This window comes from Equus caballus, chromosome 14 (genome assembly GCF_041296265.1).
Source record: "Equus caballus isolate H_3958 breed thoroughbred chromosome 14, TB-T2T, whole genome shotgun sequence".
Taxonomy (NCBI): domain Eukaryota; kingdom Metazoa; phylum Chordata; class Mammalia; order Perissodactyla; family Equidae; genus Equus; species Equus caballus.
In genome coordinates this window covers 18,416,970-18,439,901 of record NC_091697.1, presented here as the reverse complement: position 1 = coordinate 18,439,901, position 22,932 = coordinate 18,416,970, and the positions used below count along the sequence as shown (strand labels likewise).

The 22,932-nt window shown below is 43.0% G+C and overlaps 1 protein-coding gene across 3 annotated transcripts in view; it reads left to right on the top strand.

The window, feature by feature from the left end:
• The window catches only part of MAML1 (mastermind like transcriptional coactivator 1), a 37,540-nt gene that overhangs the window by 1,533 nt on the left and 13,075 nt on the right, over positions 1-22,932 (top strand). The window contains exon 2 of one of the 3 annotated variants that reach the window (XM_023617027.2): positions 9,583-10,282. The exons of the other annotated variants lie outside the window; for them this stretch is intronic. Coding sequence (XP_023472795.2) covers positions 10,202-10,282 — 81 coding nt within the window. The 5' untranslated portion in view covers positions 9,583-10,201. The remainder of the gene's footprint in view (positions 1-9,582; positions 10,283-22,932) is intronic. 3 annotated transcript variants of the gene reach the window in all.

Sequence of the window (22,932 nt, the reverse complement as noted above, 5' to 3'; positions counted from 1 at the left end):
AACTGGAGCCGGCTGGCCGGTCGCGCCCGCGGGTGTCAGAGCCTCGGGAGATGCGCCGGGCTGTGTCGATGTCTTGGCACCTTGAACCTTGACCCGTGCATTGCAGGCGTTTGAACTGTAGAGTGGAGGCGCTCTTCCGCCTCCCTGCTGGGGAGAGGGACCCTTCACTTCAGTCTCCGAGCGATTCCAGCTGAGCTCTTCCGCCCTGGAATAGACCTTGGAGTGGAAGATAAGTGTCACTAAGAAAACAGTGACATCGTGCGTTGTAGTGGCTCCCTTAGTTCGGAGAGGGAGAGAGTCCTTGCCCGGGTAGAATGGTGGCTTGGGGAGAGAGCAGAGCTTTGCGGAGGGATGGAGGAGAGAAGGTGCCTCTTAGTCATTGTTATTTTTCACAATTTTATGTATTGTTTCATCTAATTAATATTCCTTACATAAGGAATACTCTTAGTTATTTTTTTCCAAATGTGCTTTTTAGTACTTGGGCGTTTCACAGCCAGAGTTACCATCAGCAAACCATTTGCACTACCGAAAAGGGATCAAATTTACTAATAGAGTTCACCTTCAGGTTATGTTTTCCCTTCTTAGGATGTCCCACCACACAAAGTCTTAACCACTATCTGCTTACTCTGTTGAAGATGGATCAGAAACAGTGCTTCAGACATTTTTTCTATTCTAGTTGTCAAGGAATGACCTTATTAGGTTTTCTTTTTATTTATTTATATTTTATTTTTTTGAGGAAGATTAGCCCTGAGCTAACTGCTGCCAGTCCTCCTCTTTTTTGCTGAGGAAGACTGGCCCTGAGCTCACATCCGTGCCCATCTTCCTCTACTTTATATGTGGGATGCCTGCCACAGCATGGCTTGCCAAGCAGTGCCATGTCTGCACCCGGATCCGAACCTGCGAAACCTAGACCGCCAGAGCAGAACATGCGCACTTAACCACTGTGCCACCAGGCCAGCCCTTAGGTTTTCTTTATATTGTGTGTGCTCTTTAAAAACCAAGTTGTGGGGCCAGGCCTGTGGCACAGTGGTTAAGTTTGGGCGCTCTGCTTTGGCAACCTGGGGTTTGCTGGTTCAGATCCCAGACGCGGACATATGCACCGCTCATCAAGCCATGCTGTGGCGGGCGTCCCACATATAAAATAGAGAAAGATGGGCACAGATGTTAGCTTAGGGCTCATCTTCCTCAGGGATTGGCAGCAGATGTTAGCTCAGGGCTAATCTTCCTCAAAAAAAAAAAAAAATCAAGTAGTAGTTTTCTAATGACAGGATTGACTTCCTTTTATTAGGAATGCTAGGTTATAGAGAATTATTTAATTACTTTATACAGACACTTATTCCGTAATGAAAATAGTCTTTGCAGTAGCTTGAACATTTTCTTTTGGTAAAATGCTGTAAAGGTTTCTGCTATGTCCCTTTATCCACCATTGTTACACTTTTGCTGCTTACTCTTTAAATAGTTGGTGATAGTTGACAAAGAAATTTGACAATTGCATGCCAACTACTCATGGAAGTTGCCTTGTCTGCTTAGTTAAGGTGTGCAAAATTTCTCTAACTTTTTATTTGTACATAGTTTAAAACTTAGGGAAAATCTACACAAATAGTACAAAAACATCTGCATGTCTTCCACTTAGATTACAGCCATTATCACCATTATGCCCCATTTGCTTTATCATTTGCATGTATACTCTGTCTGTCCTCTCTACATCTCTGTTTCTCTCTCTCAAACTTTTGTTCCCTGGGGGGCTGGCCCTGTGGCCGTGTGGTTAAGTTCGTGTGCTTTGCTTCAGCAGCCCGGGATTCACAGGTTCCGATCCTGGACGGGGACCTACACACCACCACTCATCAGGCCGTGCTGTGGCGGTGTCCCACGTAGAAGAACTAGAAGGACTTATAACTAGGATATACAACTATGTCCTGGGGCTTTGGGGAGAAGAAGGAGGAAAAAAACCCACTTTTTTTCCCTGAACCACCTGAGGATGCTGTACACCTCATGGCTTTCTACCCTCAGACACCCCAGTGTGTACCTTCTAAGAGTTAAGAAAGATGTGTAAAATTTTAATAATGATTTTGTAGACTGAACTTATGTAAAAATTATGAAAATAAGTTATTTCCAGGGAGTAGATATTTCTGAACATAAAGCAGACATTGTACTGTAATCACGTGGCATAGTTTTAGAGAAAAGATGACTAATGTGGCTTCAGCATTCCATTTTTCTCTGTAACATCCAGGACCTTGTCCTAGCACCCTCTTTCCTTCTTTATCTTCAGTGTCCCCTTTCCCACTGGGTCCTTCCCTGCAGCTCGAAAACATGAGCAGATAGTCGTCTTTCTTTTGTCTTTTCTCACCCTCAAAATAGTATTCCATCTTCTTCCTTCCCTTTGCCCTTTTTGCTGAACTTCCCATTTACTTGTTAGCCCATTGTAATCTGCCTTCTACTTCTTCTACTTTTCCGAAGTTGCCCCCTTAAAGGACACCAAAGACAGAATTGCCAAATTCAGTGGCTTCTTAGTCATCATTCTTTTTCACTTCCTCCTTAAGACTCCTCTCTTAGCTTCTACTTTTTTCTGATTTTCTTTCCAACTTTCTGGCTGTTTTTTCTTAGTCTCCTTCCTACTTTTCCTTAATTCATGCAGTAAATAAATTTGGGTGCCTGTTGTGGCCCAGAGCATATTTAGGCACTAGGGATACAGCAGGAAACAAAACAACTTAGAACTCGACTCTAATGGAGAAGAGATCAATAATTTTAAAATTAATTTTAAGTTATAGATGCCAAGAAAAAATTAAGAGTAATGCAATATTGTGTGATTTATGATAGTAGCTTTAGATAAGATCCTGTCTTAATTTGGGCTTCAGTGACAGGAGGTCATCAGTCAGCTGAGAGTCTCAGAAAAGAGCATTCCAGTTAAGAGAGAATCACCATCAAAGTGTCTGAGGCAGGAACGCCCTGCACTTGCATGCAGAGCAGAAAGGAGGTCAGTGTGGCCAGAGAAGTCCGGTGGGTAGGCAGCTGGTGTGAGAGGTCGGTGAGCAGAGATCAGATCAAACAGAGTGGGAAGCAAGAGCCAGATTTTAAGCAGAAATGAGATGTGATCTAACTTATTTTTTAAAAGGTCATTCTGGTGCTAGCTGGAGGATGTCTGGGGTTGGTGTGTGCAAGAGTGGATGCAGTTCAGGCTTTTGCAGTGACCTAGGCTGGGGCTGGTGGTGGTAATGGAAGTGCAGAGAGGAGATTGGTTCTGAACAGCTCCTGAGACAGAGGGGACAGAGCTTGGTGACGGACTAGGTGGATTTGATGAGAGGTGAGAGAAAGGGGGAGAGTTGAGGGGAATTCCGAGTTTTTTGGCTTGAGAAACTTTTTTTGGATCCTTTTTAAATACTAGTGTTCCCCAGGCAACTACATCCTCTACTTTTTTTACTCAATCTTCTTTTCCAATATCATTGATTCTTTCACGGCTTCATCTATCACCTGTAATAACAAGGTTGTTCAGACCTCCGGATCTCTCTTCCAGTGTTCACCTCCAACTGTCTGCTCGACATTTCCACTTTGATTCCCCACATGTCCAAAATAGACTCTCCCTTTTTCCTGCCATTATTATTTTCCTTAGGAGTATTTTCCCTAGTCCAGTCATCCAAAGTAGAATCCTGGGAATTACCCAGGCTTTTCCTCCACTTCTAGCTTTCAGTTGGTCATTTGTTCAAGCAACATTGAGCCCCCTCCTAGGAGCCAGAAATTTTGCTGGTACCCAGAGCTGTCACGAAGCCTGATGGGGAGCACGTGGTAACCGGTGATTGCAGAGCCATGTTGAAGGCTGCAAAACCTGTGGGAATATTGGGGGCAGGAATGCCTCTTGAGTGAAGTTAGAAAAGCGTCAAAGACTTGATTTTTAAAATGGATCTCAATATTTTGCCAGATGGCTTTTTCCAAAGGATGTTCCATGGCACACTAATCTCATGGGCTATTAAGAGAGGTCTAGAATTGAACAAATTCTGGAGATACTGGGATAAACAAATTTAAAGTTTCCTTTATTCAGGACATTTCCAAACCTTTAATATGCTAATATGCATGGGGACTTGAGCTCTTATCAGGGGGTATCTAATAGGACTTTGATCCCTTTGGGAAACTAAGCAAAAGCCAAAATTATGGCAGTGAGTGGTTCTTTGAATTTGGGACTTAAAGTGCCAGAGGCTGGAAGATAAAGCTGGAAGGGTAGGAGTCATATCGTGAAAAGCCTTGTATTTGACACTGAGTGTTTGGGCTGAATAATTTTGAAACATTGTGAACCCCCTCATGCATTTTTAGGTTGATATCTAAAACTTTCATCCTAAGTTTTTAAGCTTATCAAAAATTATAATACATTTATTGTGTCAATCAATTGTATACTAAATTACCGTAACTCAATTTAAGTGAAATCTATGAAATAAGAAATTTATGTAACATAGAACCTTATACGTGCTACATATATTTAATATGAATGAATTGTTTTAAAAAGGAAAAGGGCAAGAAATGCTATTTATAGTTTCAGGGGATGTAACTTTCAGAGAATTGTAAATACTAACATTTGAAAACAAGGTTACATCGGGGCCAGCCCCATGGCCGAGTGGTTAAGTTCGCTCGCTCCGCTGCAGGCGGCCCAGTGTTTCGTTGGTTTGAATCCTGGGCGCAGACATGGCACTACTCATCAAACCATGTTGAGGCAGCGTCCCACATGCCACAACTAGAAGGACCCACAACGAAGAATATACAACTATGTACTGGGGGGCTTTGAGGAAAAAAATAAAAAAGTCTTTAAATAAATAAATAAATAAAAACAAGGTTACGTCACTTTTTAAAATGTAGCCAGTGGACTCTGAGTACCTTAGTGATACGCTTTCATCAACCATGTAAAGAATGCTTTTCTTTAACAGAAATTTTAAATCATTCTTTTTTCTCCTGGAACTTGTATTTCTTTTACACTTGCCTCACACAGTTTTATTCTAACATAATGTATGCTTTTTTTTAAGACCTTTTGTTTGATCACTCTAGCATGTTTCTCTGCAACAAAAAAGGTATAAAAATTGAAGTTAAAAATTTTTCAATTTACTTTGACCATAAAGCTCTACGTATATTTTTGCTTTTTTTTAAGGTGATTTCTGCAAAAGAAGAATATATGTAGCATTTGTAAGGTTGTGTGTGTTATGTAGATTTATTTCACTAAGTTGAGTTGTAGTAATTTAATACACAGCAAAAAACAAATACATTATAAATTTTTATAAATAATTTTAGGCAAAAAAGTAGTTTATTAGAAATAACTCCCTTAATCAGACACATAAGGCTTCCCCCTCCTCAATTTGTTCATGTAACCATGGGTGAATATTGTTTACAAAATGAGAGTTCTCAATTCTATTCCTTTTTTTTTTTCTTGTAAGATTGGCACCTGAGCTTTTTTTCTTCTTCTTCTCCCCAAAGCTACCCTGTACATAGTTATATATTCTAATTGTGGGTCCTTCTAGTTCTGCTTTGTGGGTCGCTGCCTCAGCATGGCTTGGTGAGTGGTGCTAGGTCCGTATCCATGATCCAAACCAGCGAAACCCTGGGCCACCGAAGCGCAGTGTTCAAACTTAACCACTTGGCCATGGGGCCAGCCCCATCTATTCCTATGTTTTGTTTTTATAAATTTAAGCCCCAGAAGTATTTGTTCACATAAATATAAAAGAGAGGAAGACATTTATAGCAATGTTGTTTAATTTTCTTGAAATTTGATTGTATGCCAAAAATCGCCTCGTAACGTGTCATCAAAAATTAGTTTACTAATTAGCTTACAACTTGCTTAGGTACTCCTTCAATTTTATTGAAAGCAAAGAATTAGAAACCATTTGACTTACCAAAGAGTCTAGTCATTACTCATTCACTTTCTCATTTACTGAGAAATATAACAAAAAGGCTTTACCAAGTCTTATCAGTTGGTTATTGATTATACCTATTTTTCTTTCACTTAGAGGTACTTTGTTTAAGCTAATATACTCAAAGTTGGTTGTGAAAATCAAAATACTGTTCCTTTCAATACACCTTTGCCCATACAGTATTTTTGATAATATATTTAAAGCATATAGAAGTATTTTTTTCATCAAAACTAGAACTGTGACTGTAGCTTGTTTAATATATGGAAAATGTCTACCATGTAACCTAATTGGCAAAACCTGTCTTCATTGTCAAATGAATCAGCCAAATCAGACTCAGCTCTGTGTCAGAAAAAGTTTGACTTCGTTTTTCAAATATACGTATTAATATACATCCCCACGACTACCATCTCACTTCTGAATTCTGAGGGAGAGAGTTAAAGAGCATGGACCCTTGTCATGAGTTTTGTTGCCTGCACTAAATACGGTGCATTGCCTTCATGTTTCTTACCCCTGTTCTCTGCGTTCTTGTGAAGTGTTCCTTCAAAGAGCTGTACGTTGTTTGATTAGTTGATGGTGGAAGAGTAATGTCTTTGAGTGAAAAATATCACAACTCCTGCTGCCCACTCTCTGGTATATCTGAATTCAAAGCATCCCACTTCACAGGCCAAACTTTGGCCAAGTAAGTGCTCAAGGCTATCAGGTCTGTGGAGAACTTTTGAGCAGAACAGCAGAAGAAACTATAGCACACGGTGAACATTTGGAGCAGCATGTCACTGTGTGTAGTCTGGTACCACGGGAATGAAGGCCATGTGCGATACTCCAAGATCCCAAAAATACTTTGAATGCAGTTCTTTGAAAATGGCCTAATTTCTCTTGGTGTCTTTACATGTATCCTTCACCAGTCTTGTAATGTCAGACACTTCCTCACCATTCAGAACTCTGCTCCTATGTCATCTCCTCCAGAACCCTTTCCCTAAGTTCCTCCTCAGGCTGGACTAGGTGCTCAGCCTCTGCCAGAACAACTGCAGTGAACTGTAATTAGTGTATTTGTTGTTCTCCATTAGACTATGAGCAACTGAGAGCAAGACTAAGAGTCTAGCACTATACCTGCTCCATATTTGGCCATCAGCAAGCATCTGTTGAATGAATGTTAATGATATTGTAGAAGGAGCTCTGAATTGGGAGTCAGAGCTATATATTTTTAGGCTGAGATCTTTTCAGAAGTGGAGTTGGTAGACAGTAGGCCCTGATTTGCACTCCCATGTTCATTGCAGCATTGTTCACAATAGCCAAGAGGTGGAAGTAGCCTCAGTGTCAGCAGATGAATGGATGAAGAAAATGTGGTATATACATACAATGAAATATTATTCAGTCTTAAAAAGGAAGGAAATTCTGTCGTATACTAAATGAACCTTGGGGACATTACGCAAATGAAAAATTCTGGAGATCTGTTGTACAACCATGTGCATATAGTTAACACTATTGTACTGAACTCTTAAAAACGGTTACGTTGGTAAATTTTATGATATGGGTTTTGGCAACAATTTTTTAAAAAATTACAAAAATTGTAATTTTACAAACCACATGCCCTGAAAATTTTCTAGCAGTTTTAAGGGCTGCTTAATAAAGGCATATCAGTGAAATTGGAGAGACGAGAGTCACTTTTAAAATCAATCAAAGAAAGATGTGATAGATTTTCTGCCTAAATATAAAACATGGAAAAAATTTATATGCATATATGTCTATTGCTATATAGTATCTGATTTGCTGTATAGTTATGAATAAATTCAGTTAATCTAAACAAAAACAAAAAAAGACAGTAGGCCCTATGTTTCAGGGAAGGAGGGTGCTACTAATGAGGGGAAAGAAGATAGTGCAAGATTTGCATGCAGAAGGGATGAAGCTAGTTATGGGTCAGGAGTCAAAAGCAGTGACAATTTGGGCCTAAAGTAATTGTGTGACTTTAGGCATGGCAGTTCTCTCTCTCTGCTCCAACTTCCTCATCTTGAGAAGGTGTTAAGGAAAAAAAAATCTAAGAGACCAAAGATTGTAAACTAAGTGGAAAAATTTTACCTACAAGCAGAGAACCCAATCTAGCACAGTCTAGGCTTTGAGGGGAGTGGGTCAGGGGAGGAAAAATAGGGTGATTCTTTTAAAGTCAGAGGACCACAAACTGTCTCTTCCCTTACTGGGAAAGCAAAGTCTCTCAGTGTTGCTGATTCGCTGATGATATTAGGACCTTTCCATTAAGGAAGCCCTGGGCTGGCTAGAGGTGGTCTACTGTGTAATGGGGCAGCCGTCTTGAGAGTCTGCCTTCAGTTGCTTCTGCTATTTATATATGATGTGCCTGTCTTGGGATCATGGCATGCAGTCAGGTCTGCTTTGGTGTAAGTAGCCTGGCTGGTCAGATCAAAAGAAAATTTTAAAAGGACCAGACTCTTTAAATATCTTATCATTTAGTCCTTGCAGCAGTCTTATATGGTAGATATTACTGTGTCCAATTTTACATATAAGGAAAACTAAGACTCATAAGTTAACCTGCCAAGGTTGCCAGCTCAGTGATAGAACCAGAATCCAAACCAAAGTCCAGTACCAATGCTCCTTATTTGTCCACTGTGTGTTTAGCTTCTGCAGATAAGATCATACATGGGAAAGAACTTTATAAAAATTAGAAGTTTATTTAGAGATAAATTACTGGTTAATATGTTACTTAGTATAGAACAGTGATTTTCAGCCAAAGACACTCTCTGTGGCAGAGGGTCAAATATATTAGAATTACTTGGGGGCACTTTTTAATTATATATCTGCTTGCCTACTGATGCCCTCTGTCCTTCACCTGTCCCCTGTCTTTTATCCCTTATTGCTGCTAAAATGAGTCTCTGTTATTAATGGGAGTATGTCATATCCCTTAGTTATGTGGGGATAGGTTAAACGTTTGGTCTCAGTTCTTCACTCTTAAGGTCATATTATAAACCCACACCCTTGCCATAGCTTCATAGCAAGCAGAGTATACTTCCCCAACCCCTGGTTTGGGGCTTGGACATATGACTTGCTTTGACAAATCAGATGTTAATGAGAGAGATAAAAGGATATATTGTAATTATGGAAAAAGAATTTTAAAAAATTCAGAAAGCAAAAAATGGAAATATTTTTAAAATATGAAATATGTGTGTGAACTGTACATATGAAATATGAATAATTTTCCCAAAAAGTAAAGGAAAAAGATGAAATGGATGGAAAATAGGAGAGGAAATTAGAGGACCAGTGTAGGAGATCCAACATCTGAATAATAGAAATTATAGGAAGAGAGAAAACAGGATAGGAAATGATTAATAATTTGAGAACTGAAGGGCATGAGTTGCTAGATTAAAAGGGCACACTGTGTGCCTAGCACTGAAGAAGGAAATAGACCCACACCAATCATAAAATTTCTGAACACTGGGTTTAAAGAAAAGATTCTACAAGCTTCCAGGATGGGGAGGGTACTAGGTCTCGTATCAAGAATCAGAATTGGTTTGCATTTCATGGCTGCAACATAGGAAGCAAGAAGACCATAGTACAATGCCTTCACAATTCTGAAGGAAAATGATTACTAACCTAGAATTCTATACCTAGGCAAAGTATACAAGAATAAGTATAGAATAATCATTTTCAGAGATTAAAGATTTAAAAAATTTAACTGTCACATACCCTTTCTCAGGAAGCTACTGCAAGATGTACTCCACCAAATTGAAAGAATAAATCAAGAAAGAGTAAGACATGAGATACAGAAAACAGGAGACCCAACAGAGAAAAAAATAACAACGAATCCCTTGGTGAAATGATGATGAAAAGCGATCCCCAGATGGCAGCTCTGCACCAGACCTGGAGGGCAGCTGAGCCACACTGCAGCAGTGGGACCCAAGAGATGGACTGTCATCACTAAGACCCCACTTCCATCGGGCCATCTTCTTACCCCGAGGACGGAAGGCCCAGGAGAGCTTGGCCCAGAGTCTCATCAGCCCTTGGCTTGTCTTGGCCATGGCTGAGGAGGGTCTCTCCCTCGTGCTCTGCTGAGGGCACGCACATCACTCGCAGAAGTTCTCAGCTTTTCCCTGAGGGCTGCAGGGAGGCCACGGTGGGCTCAGAAGCGGAAAGTGCAGAGCAGCCCGCTCCCTCTGACTGCACTGCTGCTGCGTGTCCAGTGCCTGGTGTGCACCTCCGTCTTGCCGGGCGCCTGACTGCAGAGAGCCCTGTGTTTCCCAAGACTCGCTCGTGACCTTGCTCACGACCTCCCCAGAAGGGGCCTTGTCAACTCCCAGAGAAGCAGAAGGCAGACCATGACCAGGAGACTGTTCCGCTCACCTCCACCTGGAGCCTCCGTCCCCCGGGGGCAGTGCTGCCCTCTCCTTGCAAGGCTGGTGGGTGCTTGCCCTCCATTTTCAAGACTAGGCGGTGTATTGCCTGGGGATAGATTACATGAAGGTGATAGAACTAGAAAGAAAAGCAATTGACACAAAATCAGGATGTTAGGTATCTCTTGGGGGAGTTGAAGAAGGGGTAGGCAGAGGCTTCTAAGGAGAGCTTCTCAGACTTAATGTGCAGATGAATCACCTGGAGATCCTGTTAAAAATCTGAGGCAAAGGAGGCGGAGGCTGAGATTCAGCATTTTTTAACCTTCCAGATGATGCCGATTCCATTGGTCCTGGGACCACACTTTGTCAGGGGTCTAAAGTGCTGGTACTGTTGTTTCTTTTTTTTTTTTTTTTTAAAGATTTTATTTTTTTCCTTTTTCTCCCCAAACTCCCCCAGTACATAGTTGTATATTCTTCATTGTGGGTCCTTCTAGTTGTGGCATGTGGGACGCTGCCTCAGTGTGATTTGATGAGCAGTACCATGTCCGCACCCAGGATTCGAACCAACGAAACACTGGGCCGCCTGTACCGGAGCGAGTGAACTTAACCACTCGGCCACAGGGCCAGCCCCAAGTGCTGTTGTTTCTTAACTTGAATAGTTAGTACGTGGTGTTCATTATATTATTACTCCTTGCAATGTTATGTATGCATATGCATATGATACCTTTCACAACAAAGAAAATTATAATTGCAAAGGCAATATATAAGAAGGATGTGTTGAGCAATAAGCCTGGAGACAAACATGTCAAATCATAAAAGCCTTACATACTGTATTAGGGTTCTCCAGAGAAACAGAACCATTAGGAGATATAGAGAGAAAAAGATTGATTGATTGATTATAGTGAATTGGCTCACGTGATTTTGGAAGCCAGTAAGTCCCCAAATCTGCACTTGGCAAGCTGGAGACCCAGGAGAGTCAATCATGCGATTCCAGTCTGAATGTCGGCAGGCCTGAGACCCCCCTCACAGAGACGACGTTTCAGTTTTAGTCCAAAGGCGGGAAAATACTGATGTGTCAGCTGACGGCAGTCAGGCAGGAGGAGTTCCCTCTTACTCAGCCTTTTTGTTCTGTTCAGGACCCCAGCTGACTGGTTGAGGCTCACCCAAATCTGGGAGGGCACTCTGCTTTACTCATTGTACCAATTCAAATGTTAATTTCACCCAGAAAGCACCATCACAGACAACACCCAGAATAATGTTTGACTAAATAAATACTGGGCACCCCATAGCCCAGTCAAGTGGATGCATAAAACAACCATTGCGTATACCATAGCAAGGAGCTTGCACTTGATTCTTTCTGTGTACTGTCGAGAGCCAGTTAAAGGATTTAAATAATGGTGAACCATGAGTAAATTTGTACCTTAGGTCATCTTTGCAGTGATGTGAAGAATGGATTGGGGGTGAACATAGGTGGTAGAGAAGGGCTGGCAGCAGGGAGACCAGTTAAAATGCTATTTTATTGATCTAGGCAAGAAATGATGAGCTAGAAAGTGGCAGTGTGGCAATAGAGGTGACAGCCAGATTCCAGGGATACTGACATGGTAAAATGAACAGGATGTGGTGACTGATTGCAAGTTTGGGAAGGGGTATGAGGAGTTAGGGATGAATAAGGAGTTTCTGATTTTTGAAATTCGTTTTCCTGATTCCAGATCACAAGGGATCAGGAGAGCCCCTGTCAGGCTGGGGGTTGCTGAGAAGTTGCATTTAGCCATATGAGGCTCGTGGGTGACCTGTGTTGAGGCAGCTGCAGAGGAGTAGCGGGGTCATCAGGTGTGGAGCTAATCCACAGCTCCAAATCTTCAGAAGTCTTGAGCCACAGCCCCTTTGGAGCCTTGCCTAAGGGTCACTGTTAATGTTGCACTGATCCATTTATAGTTTACCCCTCAGGTTGTCCATTTCACCTCAAGGGAATACAACCTTTCTGCACTTTTGTCCTTAGCGTTTTGTTTTGTTTTGTTTTGTCCTAAGCGTTTTTATTAGAGAAACTTCAGAATCCGTGTTATAAGTTGGGATCTGTGGTACAATTTGAGCATATGCATTCAGCCTGCATAAGTCGTTCTGTGGAGAGTTATGAACGTCTGTGTGTTCTGTGTGCTCTACCAGCCTTTCGTATGGCAGGCAGCGAGCTGTGATGTGTGCAGCTCACGCCCCCAGTGCGCTCTGCTGCTCCTTCAAGGATGGTAAGATGCAAGCAACTATCACTCCCGTCTTCACTCCACACATTCCCACACTGACATTGCTTCTCAGCGACTGATCTGTTCCTCTGGGCTCCCCTTACTCTCTCCAAGCCTTAGTGTCCTTCCTTATGAAATGGTAATAACCACACCTGCTTTGCAGAGTTGCTCTGCCAACACAGACTAAGTGCTTAATAAATGGTAGCTCTCATTGATTTAGGAGATCTCTTTTTAAGCATTTGTTTATTTTGTTGTTGTTTTCGATCTCCTGATTACCTCTACCGGGTATGAGCTTTTGCCAGAAGACCTGGCCAACCATGGGGTGTTCTCCTGGTTTGGCAAATTAGCCAGTCCCAACCAACAGGCAGAATTTAGGGTCTGTTTACTGAACAGTGATGACAAGTCATGTCCCATTCTTGTGCTGAAAAGGCAGAGGTGAATGAGGGAGTGACCCTGCCCTTAGAGCTGACAGAGACAGACACGGAGCTCCACCTTCAGCACACATCCAGAACTGGTCACTTCTCACCACCTCTGCCACTACCACCCGGGTCTAAGCCATTGTTTCTTTTACCTGGATTATTACCTCCTAATTGGTCTCCTTGTTTGCCCTAGCCCTCCTGTGGTCTACTCTCTGCCCAGCAGCCAAAATGATCTTGTTCCCTTGCTGGGATACCACTATGCGTTTTCCATCTCAGCTGAGGGAAAAGCCGGCCCTTAACCAAGGCCGTCAGGCCCTTTTCAGTCTGGCGCTGCTCTCTTTCTTGCCCTCTCTTGCTTTCAGCTTTCGCTCTCTCCCCTCCCCGTGTCCCCTCTTGTCACCTTCTCTTCAGGCTCCCACCATCACCACTTAGGCACTCTCCCACTCAGCCTCTGCACTGCTTTTCCCTCGGTCCGGAACCTCTTCTGGGGATGTTGGTACAGCTTACTCTCATCTCCTGCAGACTTTGGCTCAGACTTCTCACACTCCACAAGCCCTTTGCTGAGTGCCTTTTTAAAAACTCCCCACAAACTCCCTTTCTGTGCTTAATTTCTTGGGAGCAAAAGCCAACTAGAACATAGACTCCGGGAGAGCAAGCGTTGCTTTTGTTCCCTGCTGTATCTCTAGGGCCCACACAGTGGCCGGCTCCAGGAGGCTCAGTAGATCCTTACTGAATACATTGAGTGAGGTAGTGAGAAGGCTCTTGGGAGGAAAAGAGAGGAGGGCCAAGGTTGATTACTTTCAGGCAGGGAAGCTGCCAGTGGAGAGGCGCAGAGGGGCCTGATGTGTTGAAGTTCAGCCTCCTGACACAGGAGGGCAGGCTGTGAGGAGCCTTGTATGCAGTAAGGAGCTTGCTGCTAGAACCAGGGGGCAGGTTCAGGGATGCCTACTTTTTTCTTAGTGCTGTCCCAAAAACTCACATTCAAAGCTAGTTTCTAGAGCTGCACTGGCTAGTACGGTAGCCACCAGCCATGGAAGGCTGTTAAGTGCTTGAAATGTGCCTAGTTGAAGTTAAATTATGCCAAAAGTGTGAAACACACACTGGATTTTGAAATCTTAGTACCAAAAAAGAATACAAAATCTCTCTCTTTAAAATATTAATTACATTTGAAATGGTAATATATTGTGTTACATAAAATATATTACTAAAATTAGCTTCACCTGTTTCTTTTTTCTTTTTTTTTGAGGAAGATTAGCCCTGAGCTAACATCTGCTGCCAATCCTCCTCATTTTTGCTGAGGAAGACTGGCCCTGAGCTAACATCCATGCCCATATTCCTCCACTTTATATGTGGGACGCCTACCACAGCATGGCTTGCCAAGCGGTGCCGCGTCTACACCTGGTATCTGAACCAGTGAACCCTGGGCCACCGAAGCAGAATGTGTGCACTTAACCGCTGCGCCACCAAGCCAGCCCCAGAAGAACTTTTGTAAAGACACCATGGGGGCAAACAATCAGCCAACTATAAGCAAATGACTAAGCATCTCAGACAAATAAATGGCAAAGGAGAAAAAGGGAGAGGGAACTGTTACATATTGAAAGAATCTTAAGAGCACGCCAAGCAAATGCATTGTATTGGATCCTGACTTGAATAAACGAACCGTTAACATTTTTTTTTTTTTGAGGAAGATTAGCCCTGAGCTAACATCCGTGCCAATCTTCCTTTACTTTATATGTGGGACGCCTACCACAGCATGGCTTGATAAGCGGTGTGTCGATCCACACCCGGGATCCAAACTGGCAAACCCTGGGCCACTGAAGTGGAACGTGCACACCTAACCGCTGTGCCACTGGGCCAGCCCCTGTTAACAACAATCTGATTTTTTTTTACCACCAGGGCTGGCTTGATTTTTTTTTTTAAACATTCAATAATGGTGTTGTTATTTTCTTAAAGAGCTTTTATATTTCAGAGATCCATGCTGAAGTATTTAAGGAGAATGGTGTGATTCCTAGGTGAGCCCAGTGGGCGTGGGTCAGGCGTGAGTAAGTCAAGATGGGCCGTGTATTATTTCATTTGGGCAGTGGGTATGTGGGGGATCATTATACTGTCTTTCTACTTTAGTGTATGTTTGAAATTTTCAGTAATAAAGGGGCTATTTTGTTTGTTTGCAAAAGGTATTGATGAGAGGGAAATCTGAACACTGATGGGATATAGGTTAATAATAAAGAATTTAAAATTTTTTAATTGTGGTAAAATATAAAATTTACCATCTTAATGACTTTAAGTATACAGTTCTGTGGCATGAAGTATATTCACATTTGTTGTGCAGCCATCACCACCATCCATCTCCAGAATGTTTTTCATCTTGCAAAACTGACACTCTATACCCTAACACTAACTCCATTAAACACTAACTCTCTATCACCCCTTCCCCCAGTCCCTGGCAGCCACCATTCTACTTTCTGTCTCTCTGAATCTGACTATTCTAGGTACCTCATGTAAGTGGACTCATACAGTATTTTTCCTTTTGTGACTGGCTTATTTCACTTGACATAATGTCCCCAAGGTTCGTCTATATCATAGCACGTGTCCAAATTTCCTTCCTTTTTAAGGGTGAATAATATTCCCTTGTATGTATGTATCGCATTTTGTTTATCCATTCATCCACTGATGGAAACTTGAGTTGCTTCTACCTTGCGGCTATTGTGGATAGTGCTGCTATGAACATGGGTGTACAAATATCTGTTCGAGTCCTTGCTCTCAGTTCTTTTGGAAATGGAATTCTTTTAGAAATGAAATTCTGGATAATACGGTAAATCTACTTTTTGATTTTTTGAGGAATCACCATACTGTTTCCATAGCAGCTGTACCGTTTTACATTCCCACCAATAGTGCACAAGGGTGCACTGTTTCTCTACATCCTTGCCAACACTTGTTACTTTCTGGTTTTCTGATAGTAGCCGTCCTCATGGGTTTGAGGTAGTGATAATAAAGAATTCTTAATGTTTTAGGTGTGATGATGATATTGTGATATTATACAAACATGCATATATTTTTAAGAGTTCTTACTTTTTAGAGCTATATACTGAAGTGTTTGTGGATCAAATGATATTTTATGCTAGGATTGTTTTTTAAATAATCCATGTTTTGGGGAGGGGAGGATAGAGAGAGAGAAGTGAAACAAAATGGCCAAATGCTAGTAGTTGTTTAAGTTGGGTGATGGGCATATGGGGGTTCCTTATACTGTTCTCTCTAGTGTTGTGTATTTTTTGAAATTTTCCACTGAATCACACTTTGGGGCCCTCACAGTCCATGCCCCGCCTCTCTCTCAGCACTCTGTCTTGTGCCCCTTACACTTCAGCAACATGAAACTTTTCTTCTGCTTGCCTCCCTCTATCCAGTCCCACTGGATACTCATTTGTGTGTCCTTGCCTTCATCTCTCAGCCTTAAATGCCTTCCCCCTTCTCTTGGATGACTTCTCTGCTCCTTTATTACCTAACACAGGTGTCCCCTTCTCCAGGAAGTCAGCCCTGCCATCCCCACCCTGTCCTACCCTCCCTTCTCTTTCCTCCCATAATATTCTGGCCTGCCTCCATAGCTTCTCCATCACATCTCAGGGCGTGGAGCTGGAACTGTATCTTATTTATCTTTCTATCCCTAGTGCCTATTGCCCTACCTAGAATTTGGTAAAAATCTGGTGAATATCTGAATTGACCATCATTTTGTGCACAGCCTCTATAGGGCAGTATCTGGCACATAGTAGGATCTCGGTGAATGACTACTGTATGGACCCTGAGGGCATCTCCCTGCACAGGGCAATAATTGATTTTAGAAGGGTAGAATATGGACCTTTACAGCTGAGTAGAACTTTGGTCATCTTACCCAGCATCTCCATTTTATAGGTCAAGAAAGCAGATCCTAGAAGGATTGTGTCTTAACTAAGGTTACAGAGCCAGTTAGCAATAGCCTGCTGGGGCTGGCCCAGTGGTGTAGCGGTTAAATTTGCGCACTCTGCTTCAGCGACCCCGAGTTCGCTGGTTTGGATCCCTGGCACAGACCTACACACCACTTATCAAGTCATGCTGTGGCATGCATCCCACATACAAAATAGAGGAAGATGGGCACGGACATTAGCTCAGGGCTAATCTTCCTCAAAAAAAATATACATAAATAAATAAACAAGCAATAATCTGCTGTGTTTTCATTTGTGCCACACAACCTTCTGACCCTCATGGGGCTTCCCAATTTGGTTTTTCTATCACAAAGAGAATGTATGGACTGTTCTGCCAACAAGAACCAATCTATTAGCAATTTTGTTTCTCAGTATAGAGTATAAATTTTAACTTTCTGCTTTATAATCATGCAGGAAGAGATTACATTGTGTTAAATATATAGCCTTACTTTCTTAAATAGCTTTTTTTTTTAAAGCTTTTAAAAAGCTTTCTGTCAAAAAAAGTGATAGTCATATGCTGAAATGACATAGAACTATTCACACACACAGGGGTAGAAGAACTATCCATATCTTCTTCCTGCTTTTAAGGCGTGCTTTTAATTATGTAAGAAACACCATTGGGGGAAACTGGGTGAGGGGTGCTCTCTTTGCAACTTCCTATGAATCTATAATTCTTTGAAAATAAAAAGTTAAAAAAGGTGATGGTAAACTGTCTAGGCACCAAACTATAAACTTTTCTGGAAAAGGCTTTTTTCAGAACTATTTTTGTTATGTCCTTGATGGTGGATTCAGTGGCAAGGAGTGGTGCTCATAGATCTCTTTGGTGTTCACATGCTTCTGAATGAGTGATGACACCAAACTGTTAAGACAAGTAATGTCATAAAGTGGAAATCTTTAGTAGCAGATTATAGAAGCTTCTGTGATATTTTTTCTTTTTCTTCAAATATTTTACAAAGAATCGTCTGTGGCCATGGTGTGTGGATTTCCTCGTGGCACAGCCTGTTTTTCTGGTAACGACACCTTGATGGAGCTCTTTGTGTGTGGCCTCAGGGAGGTGCTCCTTTTCTCTGGTTTGAAACTGACTCACTCCTTGCTGCTGGTGCTTCATCCACGAGCATACAAACTCCTTTTTCAGCAGTGGGATTAATTCGAGCCCTTCTCAGTCTGGCAGGGGAGGGCCAGGGCTGGAGGGATCTGCAGCAGATCTTTCCCAAGACCTTGGAATGCTCAAGCCTCAGGAAACCTTGTGTCACCGTCTGACTTCCATCTGCTGGAGAACAGGAACAATGATTCTCCTCCTCAGGGTGCTTTCAAAGGTCGAGTGAGCTTCTGAAATAACATGCATAGTGAGTGCAGGTGCTGAGTGGTCTGTGAGGCACAGCAAGGCAGGAATGACTTGTCCTTGTAGCGTTTGCCTCAGATTTGTGCCTTATCAAAGTTGCTGCTTGATGTGGATTTCGTGGATTTTTCCTCAAATCATTGAAACCTTGAATGTTGCATGAAAATAGGTCCACTTTACCCAAAGGAGGTCTTTTTCAATAATGATCAGGGCTCCTTAGGGTCCTCTTGAGTATACATACAGGGTGCCAGAAGAGCTCATGGGGAAAGGAAAAGCAAGCATCGTATTAGGTTGAAATTGCCAATATTTAACCATTGTTACCTAAGTTATAATTTTGTATGTTTCAGCCTGTACTTTTGAGGAGTTCCAGTGAGCCATGCCACTAGAAAGCAGCATGGGTGTGGTTGCAAGTTAGTGGGGCATTAAACCCATGCCAGAGCCTGCAGGATGGTGGGGCCAAGCCCAGGATTATTAAGACCTGAGGGCAACAAGCTGCCATTGAAGAGCATTTGCCCTTCAGCAGAGTCACTGGGACCATAGACATGAGTTGGGGTTGCAACAAGACTAGCTTCAGATGCTGTTAAAATAATTCAAGCAAGAGAAATTGGTGTTAATGAATGGAGAGAAGTGTATGGATTCAAGAAGTGCTAAGGAGGTGGACTCAGTAGTGCTAGGGTGCTGATTGGATGAGGGGAGTCAAGAAGGAGGAGCAATAGCCACTCTCTAGATTGTGGTTTATGTGACTGGGGACGTAGTAGTGACATTCTCTGAGACAAGAACTGAGGAAAGGGAAACGTGACTGGGGAGAAGTTGCTTCAGGTTTGGACAGAGTTAGTCTGAGTTGTCTGTGTTATACCCTAGTAGAGCGCACCAGCTAGGTAGTTGGACAAACAGGAGTCTGGAGCTCTGTAGACGTGGGTGGGTTAGAGATAGCACATTCATTCACATTTTTTTTTTTTTTTTTTTTTTTGAGGAAGTATAGCCCTGAGCCAACATCTGCCACTCCTTCTCTTTTTGCTGAGGAAGACTGGCCCTCAGCTAACATCCGTGCCCATCTTCCTCTACTTTATATGTGGGATGCCTACCACAGCATGGTGTGCCGAGCGGTGCCATGTCCACATCTGGGGTCTGAACTGGTGAACTCCGGGCCGCTGAAGTGGAACGTGCACACTTAACTGCTGTGCCACCGGGCCAGCCCCTTCACAAATATTTATTAAGTGCTAGGCACTGTTCTAGGTACTGGGGTCTTTGCTTTTCATTCTGATGAGGGGAGCTGACCCATTCAAATGAGTGCCTCCATGGGGGAATTAACAAGGAAATAGGATAGAGAGTGACTGTGGTGGAGGAGTAGGTGATCAGAGAATGACTGTAGAAATAAAGGACCTGAATTATGAGATGAGCCACCTCTGGGAAGATGGCAGGGAGAAGTGTTCTGGGCAAGGAGAAGAGCAAGTGCAAAGGCCCTGAGTCAGGGATGAGCAGGCACATTTGAGGAACTGTGAGGTTGCAGTGACTCAAGCATGGTGCACAATAGAGAGGGCCGGTGAGAGGAGGTTAGAGGCGGGCAGGAGGTGATAGATCAGCACTTGGTCCCTGGGCACTTGGGTTTATTCTGAGTGCGATGTTCAACCATGGGAATTTGAGACAGGCGAATGGATGAGATCACTTGGAGTGTGTATAGAGTGAAAAGAGGAGAGAACTCTGATATTTTTATTTGAAGAGAAGATCTACCTCAAAGGACTGAAAAGAAACAACCAGAAAAGTAGAAGAGAAAGCAAGATAATGTGGTAAAGAAATATGAAGAAAGAGAACTTTAAAGATGAAGGGAATTATTAAGTGGCAGATGATGGAGGGAGAAGGAAAAGGAAAGACTGAAAATGTGGACTATATTTGGCAGCATGAAGATCATTGCCAGCCTCAAAGAAAGCAGTCCTCCTAAATCTTCCTTTCTTTTACCCCCACATCCAACATCCTGTCAGTTTCCAGAAGGATGGAAGCCATATTGCAGTGGACCAAGATGCTAGCTGTTGGGGAGGCAGGGGTATTGTTTGATAGGAGGATGACTGAAGAGGGAGGAGGAGGAAAAAGCGAATGCCCAGTGAGAAGGGGCAGGAAGCACAGGTGGCCGCCCCAGGTGGCTGCTAGTGTGTAAGGAGCACTGATGAGAGAGCCATCCCTGTGTCTCAGCCGCATCTGTTAACTCAGAGTAGAAGAGTATAGGTGTTATAATTTTGGAGTGTTGGACTACAAAGCACACTGGAATTTCAGTGGTGGTGATGCAGGCTCAGCGAGCCGAGGAGTCGAAAGAAAGATTTCTTGGACTCTCAAGGTCTGGTAGTAGTACTCCTTTATTCAGAGAATAGCATGGTAGCATGGGGACAGGACCCATGGGCAGTCAGAGCTGCAAACATGGGTTGAGGGTAGGGCTAAAGTTAAGGCATAGGTATATGAATTATCTCTTTACAAGACAAAGGACAGATTATGTAAAAAAGTCATTAAAATGTAGGAGGTGGGGTCTGGTTATTGGGTGGTCCTGTAACTTTACATAAGAGTCAGATCAGAACAGGCCAGAACCTCCTGTGTTTCTGGAGGATGATACAGATCGGATGTAGGGCAGGACGCCTTGGGCTTCTCTCCCTGGGGCGGCCTTGATCCTCATCAGTGGGTGATGTAAGAGGGAGGAAGTAGAGACTAGGTGAGGGACTGTCCAGTTAGACTAGTGCATCAAGCAGGGGACAAGATGCTGATTTGGTGTCCACAAAGTGTGGCAACTCCAGCTTGACTGAGAGCAGCGTTGCCATCCTGGGGCCCCTCTCCCAGAGTGGAAGATGGCAGGTGACACAGGCTATGGTAGGAGTCAGGCCTGCAGAATGCATTGGTGGAAGATAGTGAGCATGCAAGGCCTTCAGCTTACCATCAGGCATGTGGTATTCTTCAGCAAAACCCCCTTGCAGAGGAAGTGAGCACCAGATCATGTTATCCTGCAACTGGATCCTACTGGAACCCCGTGTACCACAAGACCATTTGGTAGTTAAAATAGGAACCTCTGAGCTGAGCGCCCAGAAGTACCAGATATGCTGGAGAGCAAGCACACATATTTATACATGGCAGCCAGCCTTATATGCTTTATAGCTCCTACTGTGTTTGTCCTTCTATAATTTATAATCTGTTCAGGCCATTTTTCCATCTCTTTTGTAAATTCCTGGGGATTAGGCTCCCTGGTTTACTCATCTTTGCCTTCTTCTCCAGTGCCCTGTATATATCAGGCACTCCTGCAAATGCTCAAGGCTTAAAAATCTGCCAGAGCCACCACACTCTGCACTCGAAGCCCCCGCCTACACCATTCCAGTTACATTTTGTGAGCAGTTGAGAAAATGGCCTGGTGTTTCCTTTGGCTAGAAGCAGTTGGTATTGCAAAAGTGGGTTGTTACTTCGGAACTTGTCTGCAGCTGTTTGCATGTGGATATTGAAAGAGGGAGTGATAGCCTTTCTAATTGTTTGGGCAAAGAAGGATTCTGTTTCTAATCTGGGACACCCAGCTGACTCATCAAGTGCCTTGACCTCTTAGGTTTCCATCTTCCCCTTAGGAAAATGGAAAACTGAGCTCCCGAGCTTATAGACAGCCCGAACCTGACACTGAGGAACAAATGATTTTCCAAAAAGAATTTAAATAATAGAATGAATTAAAATCCTAGAAAAATTAGCAACTAATTTTGATTTCCTTCAGACTGAGTAAATGAGTACAAATTACCTTTCCCAAAGGAAACTTCAAACAATGGATCCATCTATCGTGTCCATTTTAGGAGCGTGGTTCCCTTCCCACCTCTGACCCCTAGGTGGCAGCAAGAAGCAGAAGAACCTACTTGAAAGTACAGCAGATGTCCTGTTAGAGGGCCCTGTTCTTGAGTTGGGTCCTAGGACTGTGTTTTTGTTCACACTTCTGCCCTGCACTTCTGTTTCCCGAATGTTCCTAGTTTTTCTGAGCTAATTTAGGTACCAAGATATGGATTTTTAAAATTGTTGTCTCAGCCAGGATTTATAGAGCACTGTGTAGTCGGCTTTAACAGTTAAGGAAGTCTTGAAGTGGAGGAACAAAAGGAATGAGAGCATCAGAATTGGGACTCAGGGGCCGGCCCCATGGCAGAGTGATTAAGTTCCCGTGCTCTGCTGCAGTGGCCCATGGTTTCACCAGTTTGGATCCTGCATGCAGACATGGCACTGCTTGTCAGGCCATGCTGAGGCAGCGTCCCACATAGCCCAGCCAGAAGGATCCACAACTAGAATCTACAACTGTGTACTGGGGGCTTTGGGGAGAAGAAGAAACAAAAAGAAGATTGGCGGCAGATGTTAGCTCAGGGCCAATCTTTAAAAAATAAATAAACAAATAAAATGTCTTAAAAAAATAAAAAAGAATTGGGACTCAGAGACTGAGAAAACTGCCCTCCTTGTTTTCTTGTTTGTTGAGCATTTGGGTCTAGCTAAAAGCTAGTGCCGTGGAGCCCAGGGAGAAGTCCTCCTGCACTCAGGCTCCTCTGGCTGGTGTGGGGGCTCACTGTGGCCCTTCTCTGCAGCCGGAGAACTGCGTGCAGAGTGCTGCCTGCTGCTCTCTGACTCCTCTGAAATTGGTGTGAAGAACATGAAGGGTGTTGTCACTTTGTAAATAGCTCAACTTTGCAAATAGCATAGATGCTTAGGATCACTGGCAGGGAGGGATGGAATTGGGATTGGGGGTGAAGGACAAAAATGTAATGAAAGTGAACATAGGAAAGGA